Raw genomic sequence first — 17,739 nt, 5'->3', positions numbered from 1 at the left:
GTAGTGGCCTGCATGCAGGGATGGGGACTAAACTTAAGTGCTGGTCGTTCTTTCCCATGAAAATCCTTGGGAACCAGGGAGACATACTTGAACCACATTCTTCTTTTGAACCAAGTCAAAGGACCTTGCAACGAGCAGCCGAAACATGTTCACACTTGTGAAGATTACGGGTAAAACACATTGACCAATTCAGAATAGTTTGCGGTTTCAAAAGAGGTTGGCTGGATAATCGTAAATGCAAGCTGTTACAGTAGTCCACCCTAAATCCAATGCAGCCTGCCACAACAGCGGAGAGCTTTTCTTTGAGGAGAAAGGACAATATCTTAAAAAAGCTGAATCAGGATAATGCTATGGCAATAACCTGTAATTTTAAAGATTCCTGTAAATTAGTAAACCTAGGATTTTAGCTTTGATTCAACAGATGGAGGGGGACTGAACCCTATAGGCCACAGGCTACCACCCCAGGGAGAATGACTGTGACCTAGCAGAACTAGTTCACTCTTTCCAGCATTGAGTTATACAAATTACAGCACATCTACTGCTGTGTCTATTGCATGTGATCTTGGGGAAGTAATTTGTCATATTTGTCCATGTCGGACTCGTCAGTCAGGTTCAAAATCTTTATTCGGGTACACAAAGTATCCATAAAAGCACAGACATATGCAAGAAAAACAAATAAATACATAGTGATATGCAATGTGTAAAAACAATCTTCTAAAAAGGATCTGTCTTCAGTACTGTCACAACTCTTAGCAGCATAATCAATCAATCCAGGCTAATCGGTATTCATAGAGCTACGCTCTGTAGTCTCATGACCATATCTGCTGTTATGACACTTGTGCACAGCCATAATCTGCATATGTCAGCAATGTTCAGTAGCTGCCAGTGTAGTGATACTGTAGCTTTGTACAAGCAGCTCCTTGCACTGCCTGCCAATCACGCCCTGAATAAGTACAGGCCCGTCTTTTGGGTGGGTCCAAAGTTCACACTCAGCTGCTAGAGACAGAAGGTGTCATGGCTGACTGAGTGCTGTGTATATCTCTCTGGAGCCTCGTCAGCATTTATGAGCTGGCTGAATTCCAGGTGGCAGTATCTGCTGCATCAAAGCTAAGTGTAAAAAAAAGAAGGCTGCAGGCTTTTTTGATGTATGCATCCAGGATCTACTACAACATCCCCGTATCCATAAGGACCGCCAAACACTGCTCCAATTTAGAAAAGAGTTGAAGATGCACCGCTTTATAGAACCCTTCATCACAATGCAGTAACAGTTTACTTTTACTCCCAGAGATCAGCTCCCTAGCCTATCATTCATTGACCGTATGTTCGCATTTGTCCCCGTGCAGTGCTCTGCTACAGTTTGGCCAGGTTTGGACTATACAAATACCAAATATATACACAAATATAAAAGCATTATACCTGTCATACGTTTTACATTAGGGCTGGAACCGTCCTCATTTCACTGCCGCTGTGTGCAGCTACCTGAGAGATGTTTATTTCTTTATCGCAACTGTTTCCTCCAACGATCCAGAAGGAGGGTCCCTTGCTTTGCGAAACATTTATCACACCAAATTCAAGTCCTGAAAATATAAGTAGGCCAAGGGTGTTTGTGCTGCCACTTACTGCGTTGAATGGATTTTCAGTGATTCTGATGTGTTTAGGCCAGAGGTGTCCAGCTTGGTTCGCCTTTCTCACTAATGTCACATTAAAATCTCCATTCCTACTTTTTGACGCCCACTCAGACTCTTTCCTAGCAAGGTCTCTCCTTGCCTTACCAGTATTAACCATGACTTCGCCAGAGCACTCCTGCCCACCCTTACCAGCATGAGCATCAATTACTTTTGTTGTGTGCTATGTGCTTATTTCTGACAACTGTGACTACTTCTGTTCAATCTTGTTTCCTTTTCCTGTGGCATCTCTAACTCCTGTTGGATGCCCTTCCCAGAACTACCCATGACAGCTGCATTTCCTGATAAAGGTGACCAGTATTAGTTATGAAGCTCACTTCACCTTTTGGAAACCCTTCACCTATACCAGTTCTAATCTTGACCTGTGTGATGCACTCTGTTTGCATTAAATGGCATGAAACATGTCCCCAGCACTGTTCCCTCTGCCTTCAGATAATAACAACTATTACTCTTTTGTGCACCCCGCCACCCTCTTCAGCACTTGCTCCCCCACACTCTTTTTCTATTCTCGACATCCATTCAAACTTCCGGGTTTCCATCACTTATCCCTTGCGGAGAATCCCGTTCTGATGTCACCGCCCTGACTTTGCAATGAAAGTGAGCCTTCAGACACCAAAAGCTACAGAAAATCCTAAACAGGTAGGGCAAAGCTGTTCTAAGGAGACACACAAAGGGATGAAAGGAAAAGCTTGATCCCAGGAGCACTGATTCATCTACAAGGCAGCCATCCAGCTGTACGCAGATTTGTGTCTGCAGAATGGGTCCAGGCATGCTGGGAGTTAAATGTGCAATTCTGTCCCCAGTGTAATCAACATTTTACTGATAAAGTTTATGTTCATCTGTGGCCTAAGACTGTCAAGGACTCACTAAATAACCTTATGTCAGCATTCACAAGTGACCTCCGTCTATTAACTTTGGTGGAGCAAGCAAAATGTACAATTACAGGAGGGACACTGCCAACCCAAATGTTTGTGGGAATAGGGCTAGGCGGCCTCGGTCTTTCTATGGTATCACTGTCCCAAATAAATACATGAGTAATTAGATGGTTTATTTAGTGCCTCCACCCTCACCAAGGAAAATCTACAGTAATTCAGCAAAAAGGTAATTGTAACAAATGCTTATTTAAGATAGAAGCACACTATCAATAGATATTTTTACTTGACTCCTGATGCTCATGAACCCATTTGTCTTTGATGCTTATGATAAGAAATGATGCCTCTCTAGACAATGAAGCCCCCTCAAGTTAACCATTGCATAAGGAAATGAACAGACATCTGATCCAGGGGTGCAGTGTCAGCGATCAAGGCCACTTTGTGTTTACATATAGCCATCCATTATGAACTATACGATAATCAGTGGAGAATGGAGATAAGATTAAGAGTGATTGCTAGGGCCATTCAACTCCTTGAGACTGGATAGTTCCATTACACAGTACCAATAAAATGCTTCAAATATTAACACTTGATGCCTTAATGTTTCAGCGTCCACTGGTGACGCAAGAGTCGAGGGTCAGAGAGAAATTGGTTTTCTAACAATATTTCCCTCCCTCCCTTGGATCTTTTATCTTATCGCTGTTCCTAATATCCTGGGACCTAATGCATGCATCAAACTTCTTACTACTGTATTCTACTTGTCTTACATAGAGTCTCAGTGGGCTTAGTTGGCCACGTGACAATTCATAAAGGGAACACTTCCTATACAACTTAGAAGGTTGCACCCCTTCCGGAAATTTAATTCAACACATTTTTTACAGTCTTCCAGTTCTGAGAGACAGTCGGCTATCTTATTGCTTAGTAAGTCCGCTTTAATTATGGCTATTGAGGAGATTCGCTGGCAAATCGATAGGGGTAGCAGGGCCATCCTGATCTTAATTGACCTATCAGCCGCGTTCGATATGGTTAACCATACCGTACTTACGCGATGGCTGGAGGCAGTGGGAATCGGAGACACCACACTTGCCCTTTTCACCTCCTTCCTCTTAGCCAGAGAACAGAGGGTGTGGTGGGGTATTTATTTATTTATTATTTATTTATTGAGTTTGTAAAGCGCTACAGCTACCCAAGCGGGTTTCCCGGCGCTGATTGTCACAAGTAATCTGACACCCAAGAAAAGTAAGAATCTACTGGTTGAAGAGCCAGGTTTTAACAGCTCTTCGAAAACAAACATAATTGACCTCCGCACGGACAGCCAGCGGGAGGGAGTTCCGCAGTCTGGGTCCCAAGTTGGTAAATGCACCGCCCCCCATTCTGGACAACCTATACTTAGGAGCACAGAATAAGTGTTGAGAGGAAGAACGGAGCAGACGGGAAGGAGAATAGGGCTTAACAAGCGACTGAAGATAGAGGGGAGCCACACCCATCTTAATCTTGTGCATGTAGCATAGCGCCTTGAACTTTATACAGCTTTCCACACGGAGCCAATGAAGTTCCCTCAGGCGTTCAGTAATGTGGTCAGATTTACGACATCCACAAAGGAGTCACGCGGCCGCATTTTGTACCAATTGGAGACGGCGGGTGACCGCCCTGGTGGACCCCAGATAGAGTACGTTGCCATAGTCCAATCTGGAGGTCACCAAGGCGTCAACCACAGATCTTTGGGTGTCCGAGGGGAGCATCCCAAAAAATTTTCCAAGCCACCGCAAGATGGTGAAACAGGTAGCAGACATTCTGTTGGCTTGGTCCATCATAGATAGCCCCCTATCAATAATCACTCCAAGGTTACGTACATACACAGACGGAACTGGCAGTGCACCCATAGCTGAAGGCCAGTGACACGGACTCCAAAGGTTAGGTTTATTGCCAAAACCAAGACCTCCGTCTTCCCACCATTTAATTTAAGGAAATTCCTATTCATCCAGTTTGCTATCTCGCTAAGTCCAATTTCCAGGGGAGAAGGCAAGGTAGGGTCAGTTTGGGATAGGGAAAAAACAATCTGTGAATCATCAGCATAAGTAAATAAATGAAGACCGGCCCTTTGAGCAATATGAGCTAAAGGAGTGACGTAGAGATTAAACAAAAGAGGACTAGGAATGGAACCCTGGGGTACACCGTGTGGGGATAGATAAACTTTAGAAGTGGAAGGGGGAGAAAAAATTTGGAAAGTCCGGTCTTTAAGAAAAGACGAGAACCAATCCAAAGCCTTGCCACCAATACCGATGTGTGCGAGGGATCTGATGAGTATACTGTGTGATATAGTATCAAATGCTGCACTGAGATCGAGCAATATCAGTGCAGCAGTTTCCCCTCGATCCAGATGTAAACGTAGATTTTCTGTCACACCTAAGAGAGTGGTCTCCGTAGAGAATCCCGGGCGAAAGCCAGACTGAGAGGGATGTAGGAAATTGTTAAGCGCCACATACTGAGATAGATGTGTGTGGATATGTCTCTCCAAAACTTTGGAAAAAATAGGCAACAGAGAGATGGGACAATAGTTTGAAGAAACATTAGGGTCCATGGTGGGCTTTTTCAAGAGTGGTGTCACCATTGCATGTTTCCAACAGCTTGGGACAGTTGCTGTATTCAGGGAGTGGTTTAGCAGAGTGCAAATAATAGAAAGCAGGGGGGGCTCCAAAGATCGTAGAATGGAAACAGGTACCGGGTCCAACGGCGAGCCCGACTTAACTTTACCCAAAATCTCTGAAAGAGTAGAGGGGAGAAGGTCTGGCCAGGACAAAAGTGAAGCTGAAGTCGGAGTGTGAAGAATCACTTCAGCAGCAGCAGGGGGCAAGTTGGCAGAGGTGTTACTGATGTTACCAGCTCCCTGCGCAGTAATGTCCAGATGGATATTCTCAATCTTAGAGATGAAATACTGAGCGAGCTCGTCACATTTATCATTGGATAAGGGAGGAAGTATGGCCGTAGTTTTAGAGCCAGCAAGCTCCTTGACAACACTAAACAGTGTTTTAGATTTATTAGAAGCTTCGGAAATCATCTTATTCACATAGCTAGCCCTAGTCTGGGCACAGGCTTTGTGGTATTGCTTCAGTTCAGTTTTATAGATGAGACAAGAAGAGGGGGAATAATCTCTTCTCCAAACCCGTTCGAGTTTCTTACAGCGGGATTTATCAGTTTGAAGTGACTCATTATACCAAGGGGCAGGGGTTCTGTGAGTTAACTTTCTCTTCAAAACTGAAGGAAGACAACTATCAATGGCTTCAGAAAGCCAGACATTCATGGCACTGGCCGCTGATTCGGTGTCTTCTAAGTCGAGGCACCTAAACGGCGGATGGTCAGCAAGGACCTCGTTTAAAACACCTGAGTCGAGTTTTTTCCAGTCCCTCTTCAGTATGTTTCCAGAGGCTTTACTATTGGTAGGTGCAACAGTATTCACGACTGAGAATTTAATTAAATAGTGGTCTGACCAGGAAACTGGTAGGGATAAGGAGCAGTGTAACTGGGGCATGTTAGAAAAGATGGGATCAAGTAAATGACCACCACAATGGGTTGGGCCTTTGTTATGTAGGGTGAGATTCATAGCAGCCAAATCATCAATTAAAGTATTACTCAGGCTATTTGTGGGATCTTCCAAATGCACATTAAGATCACCCACCACGAGAAAATTACTGGAGGATGAGAGCACCGAGCTTAAGTAATCAGTAAACGAGGCCAGCCATGTATTAGCCGGACCGGGAGGCCGATAGACTAGTAGGCCAGTAAGAGTCGTCTTAGGGTGCAAAGCGAGCTTAAAATGGGCTGCCTCGCAATTGTCTAAAACAACAGAATCGAGTTGGCATTGATAGGAATTTTTAAATATAATAGCCACACCGCCCACAGTTTTTCTGGGGTGGTCACACCTGACAATGGCATAGCCAGTGGGAAGTGCTTCTGCCACATCAGGACCGGAGCCGGCATGAAGCCAAGTTTCAGTGATAAAAAGGCCATCAGGGGATTCGTCTGTGAGGAGATCAAAAATCTTGCGTCTATGTTTCGGTAAAGAGCGGCAGTTCAAACTGAAAAATGTGTAACCCAAGGAGGGGGAGGTAGAATACCTCTGCAAGAGGCTACAACAGAGCTGCGGAACATCAAGAGAGAATGTGCAGTGTGGGCACTCATGCGAAAGCTGATCAAACTCACCAAACATAGGAGAAGTATGATTTAATGTGGGTCTCAGAGCATAGAGTTGCTTCGCCTCATACACAAGTCTAGGCGTCACAATTTGACCAGGGGTTGGGGCCCCTGGACCCGTATGGGCGCGGAGGGGCGCAGACGGGCACGCCTTCGGCGCGCCATCGGCGCGCCCACTGCGCGGGCGAAAAGGGACACACATTTATACCGGAAGGAGGGCAGGAGGGTCGGAATGTCTGGACCGCCAACCCTGCACCTCTCTGCAAGATGTCTGCTCACCCCAAGGTCAGACCCGCGACAGAACCTAATCGGCTGCGCGGGGTGACGTAAGTGCCTGGGAGGTAGCCGTGGGCGAGAGGAGCAAGTGTGCAGAATCGTCAAGGAACAAGGTAAAACAATTTAAAATTTCATTTAAGGTAAAACACAAGTAAAACACAAATGAGCAGCCTAACTTTCCCGGCTTTCCATCTCAGGAAAGGAAAAAGTGCAGAGTGCGAGTAGCAATCAATGAGGGTCTGGAGCTACGCGACTTAAATACTACAAAGGGCGGGAGGGTCGGAATGTCTGGACGGCCAAACCTGCACCTCCCTGCAAGATGTCTGCTCACCCCCGGGTCAGACCCGCGACAGCACCTAATCGGCTGCGCGGGGTGATGTAAGTGCCTGGGAGGTAGCCGTGGGCGAGAGGAGCAAGTGTGCAGAATCGGCAAGGAACAAGGTAAAACAATTTAAAATTTCATTTAAGGTAAAAAACAAGTAAAACACAAATGAGCAGCCTAACTTTCCCGGCTTTCCGCCTCAGGAAAGGAAAAAGTGCAGAGTGTGAGTAGCCTAGACCCTAGAATCAGGCAATTTCTAACTTCCTGGGAGAGTACCACAAGCTTCCACCCTCTCTCCAACATTGTTTAATATTTATGTCACCCCTTTGGCCAAGCCCATTAGGGACCATGGTTTCTCACTGGTTTCATACGCAGGCGATACCCAAATTATTATCTCCATTTCATCTATGACAGACTTGGTGGTAGACAGCTTTCATAGATGACTAATACCAGGGCCTGGACTGGGAACCAAAACTGGCCCTGGCAAAGAGCTCGGTCGGCCCCCCTGGGAGCGGCCGAGCTGCTTTCCAGGGCCGGTTTCGGATGATTTTGTTACAAGGGCTGATTTTGCAGCTATGCTGCAAAAACGGCCCTGTAACAAAAACGGCCCCCAGGGGTACAAAATTGACTACGACCCTAGCGGCCCACCAGGGAAACACCCGGTGCCCGCTACGACCAGTCCGGCCCGGACTAAACCACATCATGAAATTGATGCATAAGTATTACCTCAAATTAAACACAAACAAGACCGAAGTCATGGCATTTGGAAATGGCCCGTCAACCTGGTCCCAATCCTGGTGGCCGGCAGCAGCGGGACTTTGTCCCACCCCTGCTACTAAAGTGAGAAACCTTGTTTTCTTATGCAACACCCAGCTTAATTTCACAGGGCAGATCAATCAGCTCACATCTGCCTGTTATTTCTTTTTAAAGGTGCTATGTAAAATCCTACCTTTTTTACCTATGGACTTGAGGAAAACAGTTGTGGTGGCCCTTGGTCTTTCCCGCCTAGATTATTGTAATGCCCTGTACATAGGCATTGACAAATGCCAGCTCTCGAAACTCCAGTCGCTACAGAATACAGCGGCACATACTCTGTTGAACATTCCTAAATATAGTCAGGCACTCTGCCTGGTTCACAAAGCCCTATGTGGGGTGGGCCTAATGAATACCACAAACTATTCCAATGGCATGCCCCCGTCGGATATTAAGATCGGCCAGCAAAGCTCTGGCCCTCGTTCCTACAGTGAAAAAGTCCAGAGGGGGAGGCAGATGTATCTCATTCATGGCATCTAAGCTCTGGAACGAACTTCCCCTCAACATTAGTCTAATTCTATCCAGGTCTCAGTTCAGAAGACAGGTCGAAACATGGCTTTTTCCTTATAGATATCAAACGTTTACTGACTCTCGACCTCTGCTCTTTCTTGCTTCCTCTAGCGCCAAGACGCCTAGCATTTGTGCGCTTTAGAGGTCCTTTACTTACTAACTTACTTAGGTGGTACAGGGACTGGAGAATAAATATAGACTACAGATCGGAGTTCTGGAATTAGAGACGTCCTATCCGCATGCTTGTGCTTTGTATTGGTCTATTGTATGGATATTGGAAGACAGTACTCATCATCTCTGCTACTGGGAGGACCCATTTGGCAGAAATAGCATCAGCTGATGTGAGTCCTTGGATCTATGGCAAACACTCATCGTAATTAGAGAAAATGCTTCAGTGGCATTGAGAGACCTGGAACTGCACTTTCTGAGTACATTTCCTAGAAGCGCATTTGTGATGTTGCGTTACCATTGTGGAATTCTGAATCGGCCACCAATCATTTTCCATAAAACAGAAGCAATGGTGGAGAACTTTAGATTTAGTGGAACATCAGTGGCTGGTGTGCAATGGTTCTGGTGTCTCAACCGTAAATGGCCTCCATAGAATTTAAGAAGATATTAGTACCAACCCCTTATGCTTAAGATGGACAAACACTAAATACTTTGAATCTACTTGGCCTTTGTCCCTATACAGGGCTCTATCAGTCTACTAGAGATTGAGCCTTACACTGTGGGGCCTCATGTACTGCCACTCTTCTTCAAAAACTCTGATTACATCATAGTGTTTCAGAGTACCCTAAAAACTAGGATTCAACTTTTTCACCAATTCGGAGTCTCCCAGTTCAACATACTTGAAACGTTTCTTTCCGTGTGCTCTTGTTTTTTCTATACAAGGTTTGAAAAAGTTTGTTTTGGAATGACTTACATATCAGCTGTTCTTTAAAGGAAAACTTGCATCACCTCTGCAAGTTCTATCAACTGTTGGTCTGCTTTAGGAGGACTATTGCACTAGTGCAAGTTTAACATGGTTGATGTATCTCAATGTTCTCAAGCTAAATTTGACATCGTTAGAATTGACCACATTTCTGACGTTACCACTACAAGTTTTTAACAGATTATTTTTCTATTTCTGAATAAAAATTGTGCATGTACCTTAACCTTCTCAAGCAGATCCATGTCATATTGCTTGTTATGATCCTATAGGATTTAAAGACTACCATACATATATAACTACTGAATGTTATATAGGAACTTTGTGGGTCTTTGATATCTTGTACCTTAAATGTATTTGAGTAGCCAGTGGTGGAAATCGAGGTGAGTCTAACAAACATTTTGATCTTGAATGCGGATATGCCCCAGTGTCATTAAAGGCAAGGGTACCGACTGAAACAAGACTAGAGTGATTGTAAAGTAACTGGGTGTGAGTGGGGGATATTATCTATGTTCTGGCAGGAGAATCTAGCATTACATTTCAAATTTGAAAGTGAAAAGTTTAGGTTCAAATTTTAATATCATCAGTAGAATTTTAAATAATTTTAAACCAAAAGTTCGAAATTTGTCCATTGGTTTTCTTTTTATTGTTATCTGTCATTCTGATATATATTCTAACACTTACTACCACTTAGGGCCTGATTTAGAGTTCGACAGACAGCTTACGCTGTCACAAATGTGACAGATATACCGTCTGTCGTCTGTCGTATTACAAGTGCATTATATCCAATGGCACTTATAATAAGGTGGGATATCTGTCACATTTGTAATGGAGTAACCTGTCTACTGCACTCAAAATCAAGCCCTTTGTACAAAAGGGTACTCTCATCACTTACCTCATCAGATATAGAACCCAAGGCTTAATCCTAAAGTTAATATCTACGCTTAAACCTTGCCTATGCCGAACCCCATTTCTACCTCTAACTCGAACATGCACTTCATCTCATTCATTACGCTATCCTTAGCCCTATACCAGGCCTATTGGTACCTCTTATCCCATACCTTAGCCTAGCTCTGTCCCCATTCTGTCTCTGTCCCTTGACTTAATCCTGCCCATGCTCAAGGGTTAAATTCTATTCCATGTCTTGCTTTAACTTGTCCTAATCTTGTCCCTAGCCGTAACCCTATCCTTAAACTAAGCATAAGAGTCATCATGAACACTATGCATTGCCCATCCGCACCAGTTGCCCATTTTTTGCCCCAGCCTTAATCCTAACTGTAAGCCAAATCTAGGGGTTAACTCTTACCCGTTGTCTTGTCCAGACTCTTCTGCAGTTCTATCATATCCCTAGACTTAACCCTAACTCAAACCTAAGCCCACTGGATAACTATTCTAAGCCCACCCCAAATTCCACCTCTAGCCTTAACCTATCCGAAGTCCAAGAGCTAACTCATAACCCATCCCTTGCTCATCCCTTTCCCGAACCCTGCCCCTATTCATAGCCTTAACCCTAAACCGAGACTTGGGGCTACCTCTTACCCCATGCTTTGTGCTTTCCCAACACTAATTCTATCTCTATCCCTAGATGTTAGGGGAGAGGTGGCGTGCAACTGGCAGAGCGGCTGACTCCGGAGTATGGGGCTCACTGTTCGATCCCTCGTGGCAGCTCAGCTCAGCAACATGTGACTCTGGCCAATAGCTCACTTAATTGCCCCCAGTGCCTTGAAACCTTAATGGGTGATATGTTCACGCTTTACAAATAGGAATTATTTATTATTGTATCCCTAACACAAGAAACCAATCCCTCAACCATAATTCAACCCCATGTACTGGCTCTTACCCCATACCTTGCCCTAACTCTGTCTCAATCCTATTCCTAGCCCTAACCCTAATACTAATCTTAACCTCAGCCCAAGGACTGCCTCTTGCTTACTCCTTGGCCTAACTATGCCCCTATCCATATGACTATCCCTTATCCAAGCCCTAGCCCAGCACTTGCTTTAACACAGAGACAATGGCTAACTCCATTCCTCAGCCTTTGCTGAGGCGATTCAGAGTTTGAGGGGGAGACACGTAGCGCTGAGATGTAGAATTCTGTGGGTAAGGGGGCAGAGACCAACTCCATGCCAGTCTGTAATATTATAAATGAGTAGGGTTCCAGCTTGTGGCCAGGCAGTGTCAGTGTGGATAGCGGGAAGGCGATGAATCCTTGGTGTAGCACTAGTGCACCTACTGATCTGAGCAGACCCTTGATAGAAGGGGAACAATTTCTGATGCCAAAGAGGGAAACTGAATCTGTCAAAGTTATAAAAAGGTAATGGAAAGTAACAGGGCAGGAGATACTGCAAGATTGTAAACCCTAAGTAGTTTGTGTGGGATTTCATGTGGTCACCGATTGGTGCTGGGTTTGCTTGGATCCTATGAAGAGAAACACAAAGCTTTAAAAGAACTGCAAAGTGGGATTCAATTCTACAAATAAAAGAAAACAAATTAAAATAAAAAGTCCCACAAATACCCAGCTTTGGTAAAAGCTGAAGTTGAGGGCAAAGTGATACAACAGAAGATAGTCACCCATGGCCAGCTGATAAATGGTGCTCAAAGACCTCTAGGCAAAGCACTTCTTGTCCCATTGCTAGGGAAAAGATCAGAAACATATTGCACTTCTCCATCTTGCATGGGAGGAAAGCAATTTTTGGTGAGGCTGACAATAATGCATAGAGGAAAGTAAGGTGTCAGGGTTCATAACTTGCCGCCTGCAAGTGGAGGATGGGCGGATCTGCCTTTATTGAGCGAGATGAAACCTTCATCAGCATAGGTACAGCGAGTTCATTGCGTGCGTGTAGTAGGTCACCACACTTTGCAAGTCCTGAGTTAGAGACCATAAACCGATCCCCGTACTCAGACTTGGCAACAAACCTGAGCCGCCTGCAGCACAAACCGTGGGAAAGCGATGACGCTCTGATTGCCTCTGGTGCCAGCACCCCGTCTATTATACCTGTCATGCAAGTTAAGGCAAGTCCTCGCAGGGTAGAGATAGCAAAGCATGGAAATGATGAAGATTTATCACAAACTTAAAAACAATAACAGAGCTATGCAAGTGAATTGAACCCCTGTCTTTCCCATTATTTGGACTGTGTGGAGCCACTTTCTTGGGCACTGCCCTCTAGTGGCAAATTAAGAATATTATTTTGCAAAATAGGGATAAAAATTAAACACAGGACAGCAAGACTCCTCCCCTGGCATTGCCTTACTTTCTAATGCAGTGGGACATACAGTTCACCCTCAGTCTCCTGTTTCAGAAAACAATACCTTTCAACCACGATGAACGCTCCACTGTGCACCACTGTCAACAACCGCTCAAATTCCAGGACTTCTTTATCCCACGCTGGGTGCTGTGCTCCATGTTAGCCATTCTTGGGATTCCAGTTCCATGTTAAATCATTGCTTCACAGTCAACACGTTTTTTTTGGTTTTTTACCACCAATTGGCTTTAATTACAGTGCAATACACCCTACCTATATGGAGGCGAGCACTACAGGAGAGACCCCCATCTATCCTGTTTTTTAAAGCGATCACTAACCCATTCTTCGAATTGGGATACCATAGAACCAGGGTGCTCTCCACTACTCCCTCTTGACATCACCATTCAGTGCCCCCCTCACTCGGCCCCCTTTCTAACATCAGAAATCTAGTCGCACTCATTGGGCCAGACGTCCACACACTTTACTCGTGGCACTTTGAGTTTACTTACATACGTCAGGTTGGACGTGGCCCTTGAGCGGCATCTTCAACGACACAACTTCTGGAGAAAGAATCTTTTCCACCTGACAACCCAGTACCATGAGTATTTATTTGTTGTAAGCTGAGTTTGAGGATCTTCTGCCATCTTCTTAGATCTTTGATTTCTTTTCCTTCTTTTTTTTAATACGGATCATATCAAGCTCATTCTATCTCTAGATTCTGAACACATACCTCCAGAGACATTTCTCATTTTGTTCCTCTCTCGATGACCTCCATTTCACTCATGCGCCTTCCCCTTGTTTCCCAACCACTTCCCTGTTTCCTCAGCTTACAAGTTTACATTTCGCTACTATCCCTGTCCCCCAGGAAAGTTTTATTTTCTAGGAGGTCTCCATACTGTGAAATTCTCTGTGTTTTGTTTAAAACCGTAATTTAGAAAAATAAATCATGTTAAAAGAATAATGGAGCAACAATAACTTGTAATAACATGCTCTGCTGAAACTCTGAATTAAAATGAACATGCGGAAAATATGAAAATGTCAAAATATGGTTGAAAGTACGATACAAAAACATCCTTGTCCAAAAAAATATATAAATGGAATGTGGCCATGTATCAAATGGACTCATCCGCGCCACCCCTTCTTCCAAGGGACTTGGTTCATGCCTTGGCTTGCTCCAAAAACCTATCCAGCCTTCATGTTGTCCATTGGTCACCCTGCTTTCTACTGTTGGTTTCCTTGAAAAAAGAAGTAGCCAAAGAAACTACAACCACGTTTTAAATTCAAAACTCAACGCTAAATTCAGTCATCAGAAGTGAGTTATGAGAAAGTGTGCACGATTGGAAATAAGTAAAAATGTGCTACATAAATGTAGTGGTTCTTATTTTATGCGTGCAGCATGCTTACAGCTAATCTGTTAATTCCTATTGTGGAAATATCACATTGAGCTCCCTGAACAGGCGATCTAAAAAGTATTTGCTGAGATGTACATATTTAACAATAGCATGATGGAACATGTTTCATAAACCCTGATACGTCTTCTGACAGTTTTATGTAACTGACGTTTTCAGTAAGTTACAGGGTTTGTTTTACGCGCTCTCATAAAAATCCATGAAGAAATCTTAACATATAGAAACGTTTAAAATGTTTACGCAACGCATTATTACCAAATTTAAAGTTATTTTGGACATATTGGAAAAGTTTTTAATTGGCATTATATGTTTTATATTGTTTTTATTTTAGCACCCCTGGGTAACATTGATGCTCACTGGGAATCTTGGAGAAAACGAACCAAATTACAGTGTTGCAAAATGTTTCAACCAAATGTATTTAGATATTTTTTAATTTTGTTGTCAACAAATTCTTTTCTACATTATTGTTTCGAGATGTGAACCTAGTCTCACTCATGTCACATTCATTTCCCTCATTTTCTCTTTTTGAATTATACAGATCTTTACTTTAAATTTCAAATTCAACCTATGAGAGTCTATACTGCAGGTCTTTTTGGGTTATGAATATGTAAACAAATCTCTAAAGTATGGCATTGAGTAGCCTCTCCTCTCCTTCATAGTGTTATGAAAAGGACCAGGGAGAGTCAATTTCCAATATTCTGACAAAATGAACTCGTTAAAGCATATACTCCCTTAATCGACTATGAGAGCATGAAGGGATATTTGGCTCTTCCAGGACCTGGAATTATAACATGAATGTTTGATGCCAATCTCTGTTGCAGAAGCTGAACAAATTCCATCAATGTTTTCACTTTGTTGTGTTGAGTATTATTTACCAATTAACAGCTACTTGTGCCTATCTTTGTCTAAATATTTAAGTGGCTTTGTGCCAAAACAGTATTGGATTTTGAAGGAGAATGGCAAGATTTGCCAAAGTGATGATGACTTAAAGTTGCTCCATGAATATTTATCTGCAATTATACACCACTCCCAGGGTTCATACATAATTTGTTCTTATCAGAGCCAAGGTATTTAATAAAAAAATCTGTATTTGGCTTTGCAGGGACAAATATCAATCTATTTTTGATATTGTATACCTCTAATTCTCCTTTTTTCATCTCGTCTTTGATTCACGATTCTAGACCCACCATTTTGTCTTTGCTAAATAGAAGGAATTTCAATTTTGTATGCAAAAGTTGTCTCGCCAACAATTCCCGGGATCTCCCTGTTGTGTATTATTCAATCTATTTGCGGCGTATCGGGGTTCATAGGGCCGGTGTGCTGCTCTAGATGCTATTTGCTGACTAACTCTGTGCCCTACAAATCGTTATACCTGCTCCTCTTCTCTCTTTCTCCATTTTCAGAGTTAATGGGACACTCCCTCAAGGTGTGAAGGCAGAGGGCGATACGCTTATTTTCCAGTCCCCAATCAATTTTGAGGATGGAGGTGTCTACATTTGTCAAGCAAGCAATGGGATTGCTACCCGGCAGACACGGGCCAGCATTAGCATAGCAGGTATGTATTGTACGATGTAGTGGGACCCAACTGGAAGTGTACTGCTCTAGAGGAGTAAGGGAATTTTTCTAAAAGTAAGGCACATTCCCTACTTGCCTTATGGGTGAATGCCATTCCTTCACTCCCCCTGGGTGTTCAGTTTAAGCCGTCTGTTGATAAAATCTGATTACATAGTTGTGTACCCCTTTGATGGCATATGCCCACTATGACCATGGTACAAATATGCCTGTAGCGTACAAAGAAGTATGTGTTACCTTTAAGTACAAGTGCCTCAATAATCCATATTCAACTGGGACCAGGAGTTTCCTGCTGATTCATGATTACACAGTCCATGGCGACCCTTTTGATCATGGTGTTTCACTCTGAGAGTCTATCTGCCGAAAGCAGATAGAGTCTCCGGAGGGAAATGCTGGCTAAAAATGAGGAGTCAGCCTAGAAACAGGATTGGAATGACCGATTCTCTTGCTAATTCCTCTTTTTCTGATAGAAGCTCAGGGTACCTCTTGTAGACCCTGTTAACTTTGCCCCTACCATTTGTAACTCTGGGGGTGTCCTGCACAGGGGAGATAATAGAAATTTTGTAATGAGTGGTGTCATTGCCCTGATGCACAAACAAAGGGACATTTTAACAAGTGACTGTAAATCTTATTGAATGAGCTCTTATTGAGGGAATATTAGGGAAAATGTTGAGATGTCAAGGCACTGCAGAATTAATCAGGGCACTCAGCGCTCGCCACAACCTTCATAAGGGTTATTTGCAGAGATACCTCCTGTGGAGGAACAATGAAAGGGATGTATGACGTTTCAACGCATGCTTTTACAACGCATGCCTTCACGACGCAAGTTTTACAACGCAAGTCGTTACAACGACTTGCGTTGGGGGACGCTGGATAGTGAATAGTTTACTATTCCAACTCCAGTCCCCGTGGATAGTAGGGAAGGTGTTGGAAACTATTCCCTATCCTAAAGCGCCCCCCAGCGCAAGTCGTTGTAAAAGTTGCGTTGTAATGGTTGCGTCGTAAAGGTACTTCGTTGTAAAAGTTGCGTTGAAAAGGATGTTCCCCCAATGAAAGTTGTCAATAAATGATACTCAAATCAGTAATGACCACCTCAGGGAAAGATATGGGGTTCTTCTAATCAGGGCCAGATGGACCAGAAGGCTTGCATCAATGGGAGCCCTAACTTAGGGGGTTCCATACTTATAGCACCTCAACCCAAAATGTTGTAATGGGTTTAGCAGACAGAAGCAAAATGCCCACTGAGGATATAACTTGTACTTGGGGTGCTCTGGTAAATGTTTCACGGTGACAAGATGCAAAGAGAAGCATCAAAAGTGGTAAGCTATGCACTGCCCGAGAGCTTCTTCCTGGTCTGAGCTTTGATTAGCATCTCTATCTTGTCTGTGGATCCTCCTCACCATAAGTGAAATATGAATAATATCTAAGACAATTTAGGGTCCTACGACAAGTATTACACTAATGAGAAGGCCCTACATGGGAATGACTGTCTTGAACTAAGGAACAATGATGATCACCTGAGCTTGACCGACAGGCTGTTCGGGAATGGGAAGTCTTGAATAAGATGTTTCCAGTTTTGCAAGGAAAAAAACAATCTTCACATGAATATTGCCAAATGATTTGAAGACATCTCCAATACAGATATCAGCTTCATCCATTTCCCACATTGCAGCTGCCAACAAAAGAAAGCTGTAAATTTCCACAAGGTGGCTAGCTACTGGACAAAATGAAATTAAGCATTGTTTCGTTGGATAAAAAATTGATATTTTGGCAAAATCTATGTTCACTTTCCAAGGTTTTGTGTCAATTCAGAATACACTATTAGGCGCCTAAGATCACAGCTTTATACAGCTGATGCATGCTGAGTTGTGAATTTGGACCAAGCTCAGTGACTAGCCATTTTCTAGAAGAGAAGCACG

At 43.5% G+C, this 17,739-nt stretch overlaps 1 protein-coding gene across 2 annotated transcripts in view; it reads left to right on the top strand.

Moving 5' to 3' along the window:
• Positions 1 to 17,739, top strand: part of NECTIN4 (nectin cell adhesion molecule 4) — a 193,678-nt gene that overhangs the window by 162,777 nt on the left and 13,162 nt on the right. For both annotated transcript variants that reach the window (XM_078670192.1, XM_078670191.1), the window contains exon 5: positions 15,652 to 15,803. In XM_078670192.1, coding sequence (XP_078526318.1) covers positions 15,652 to 15,803 — 152 coding nt within the window. The remainder of the gene's footprint in view (positions 1 to 15,651; positions 15,804 to 17,739) is intronic.

This window comes from Lissotriton helveticus, chromosome 12, assembly GCF_964261635.1.
Source record: "Lissotriton helveticus chromosome 12, aLisHel1.1, whole genome shotgun sequence".
Lineage (NCBI taxonomy): Eukaryota > Metazoa > Chordata > Amphibia > Caudata > Salamandridae > Lissotriton > Lissotriton helveticus.
This window is presented reverse-complemented; position numbering and strand designations above follow the sequence as displayed.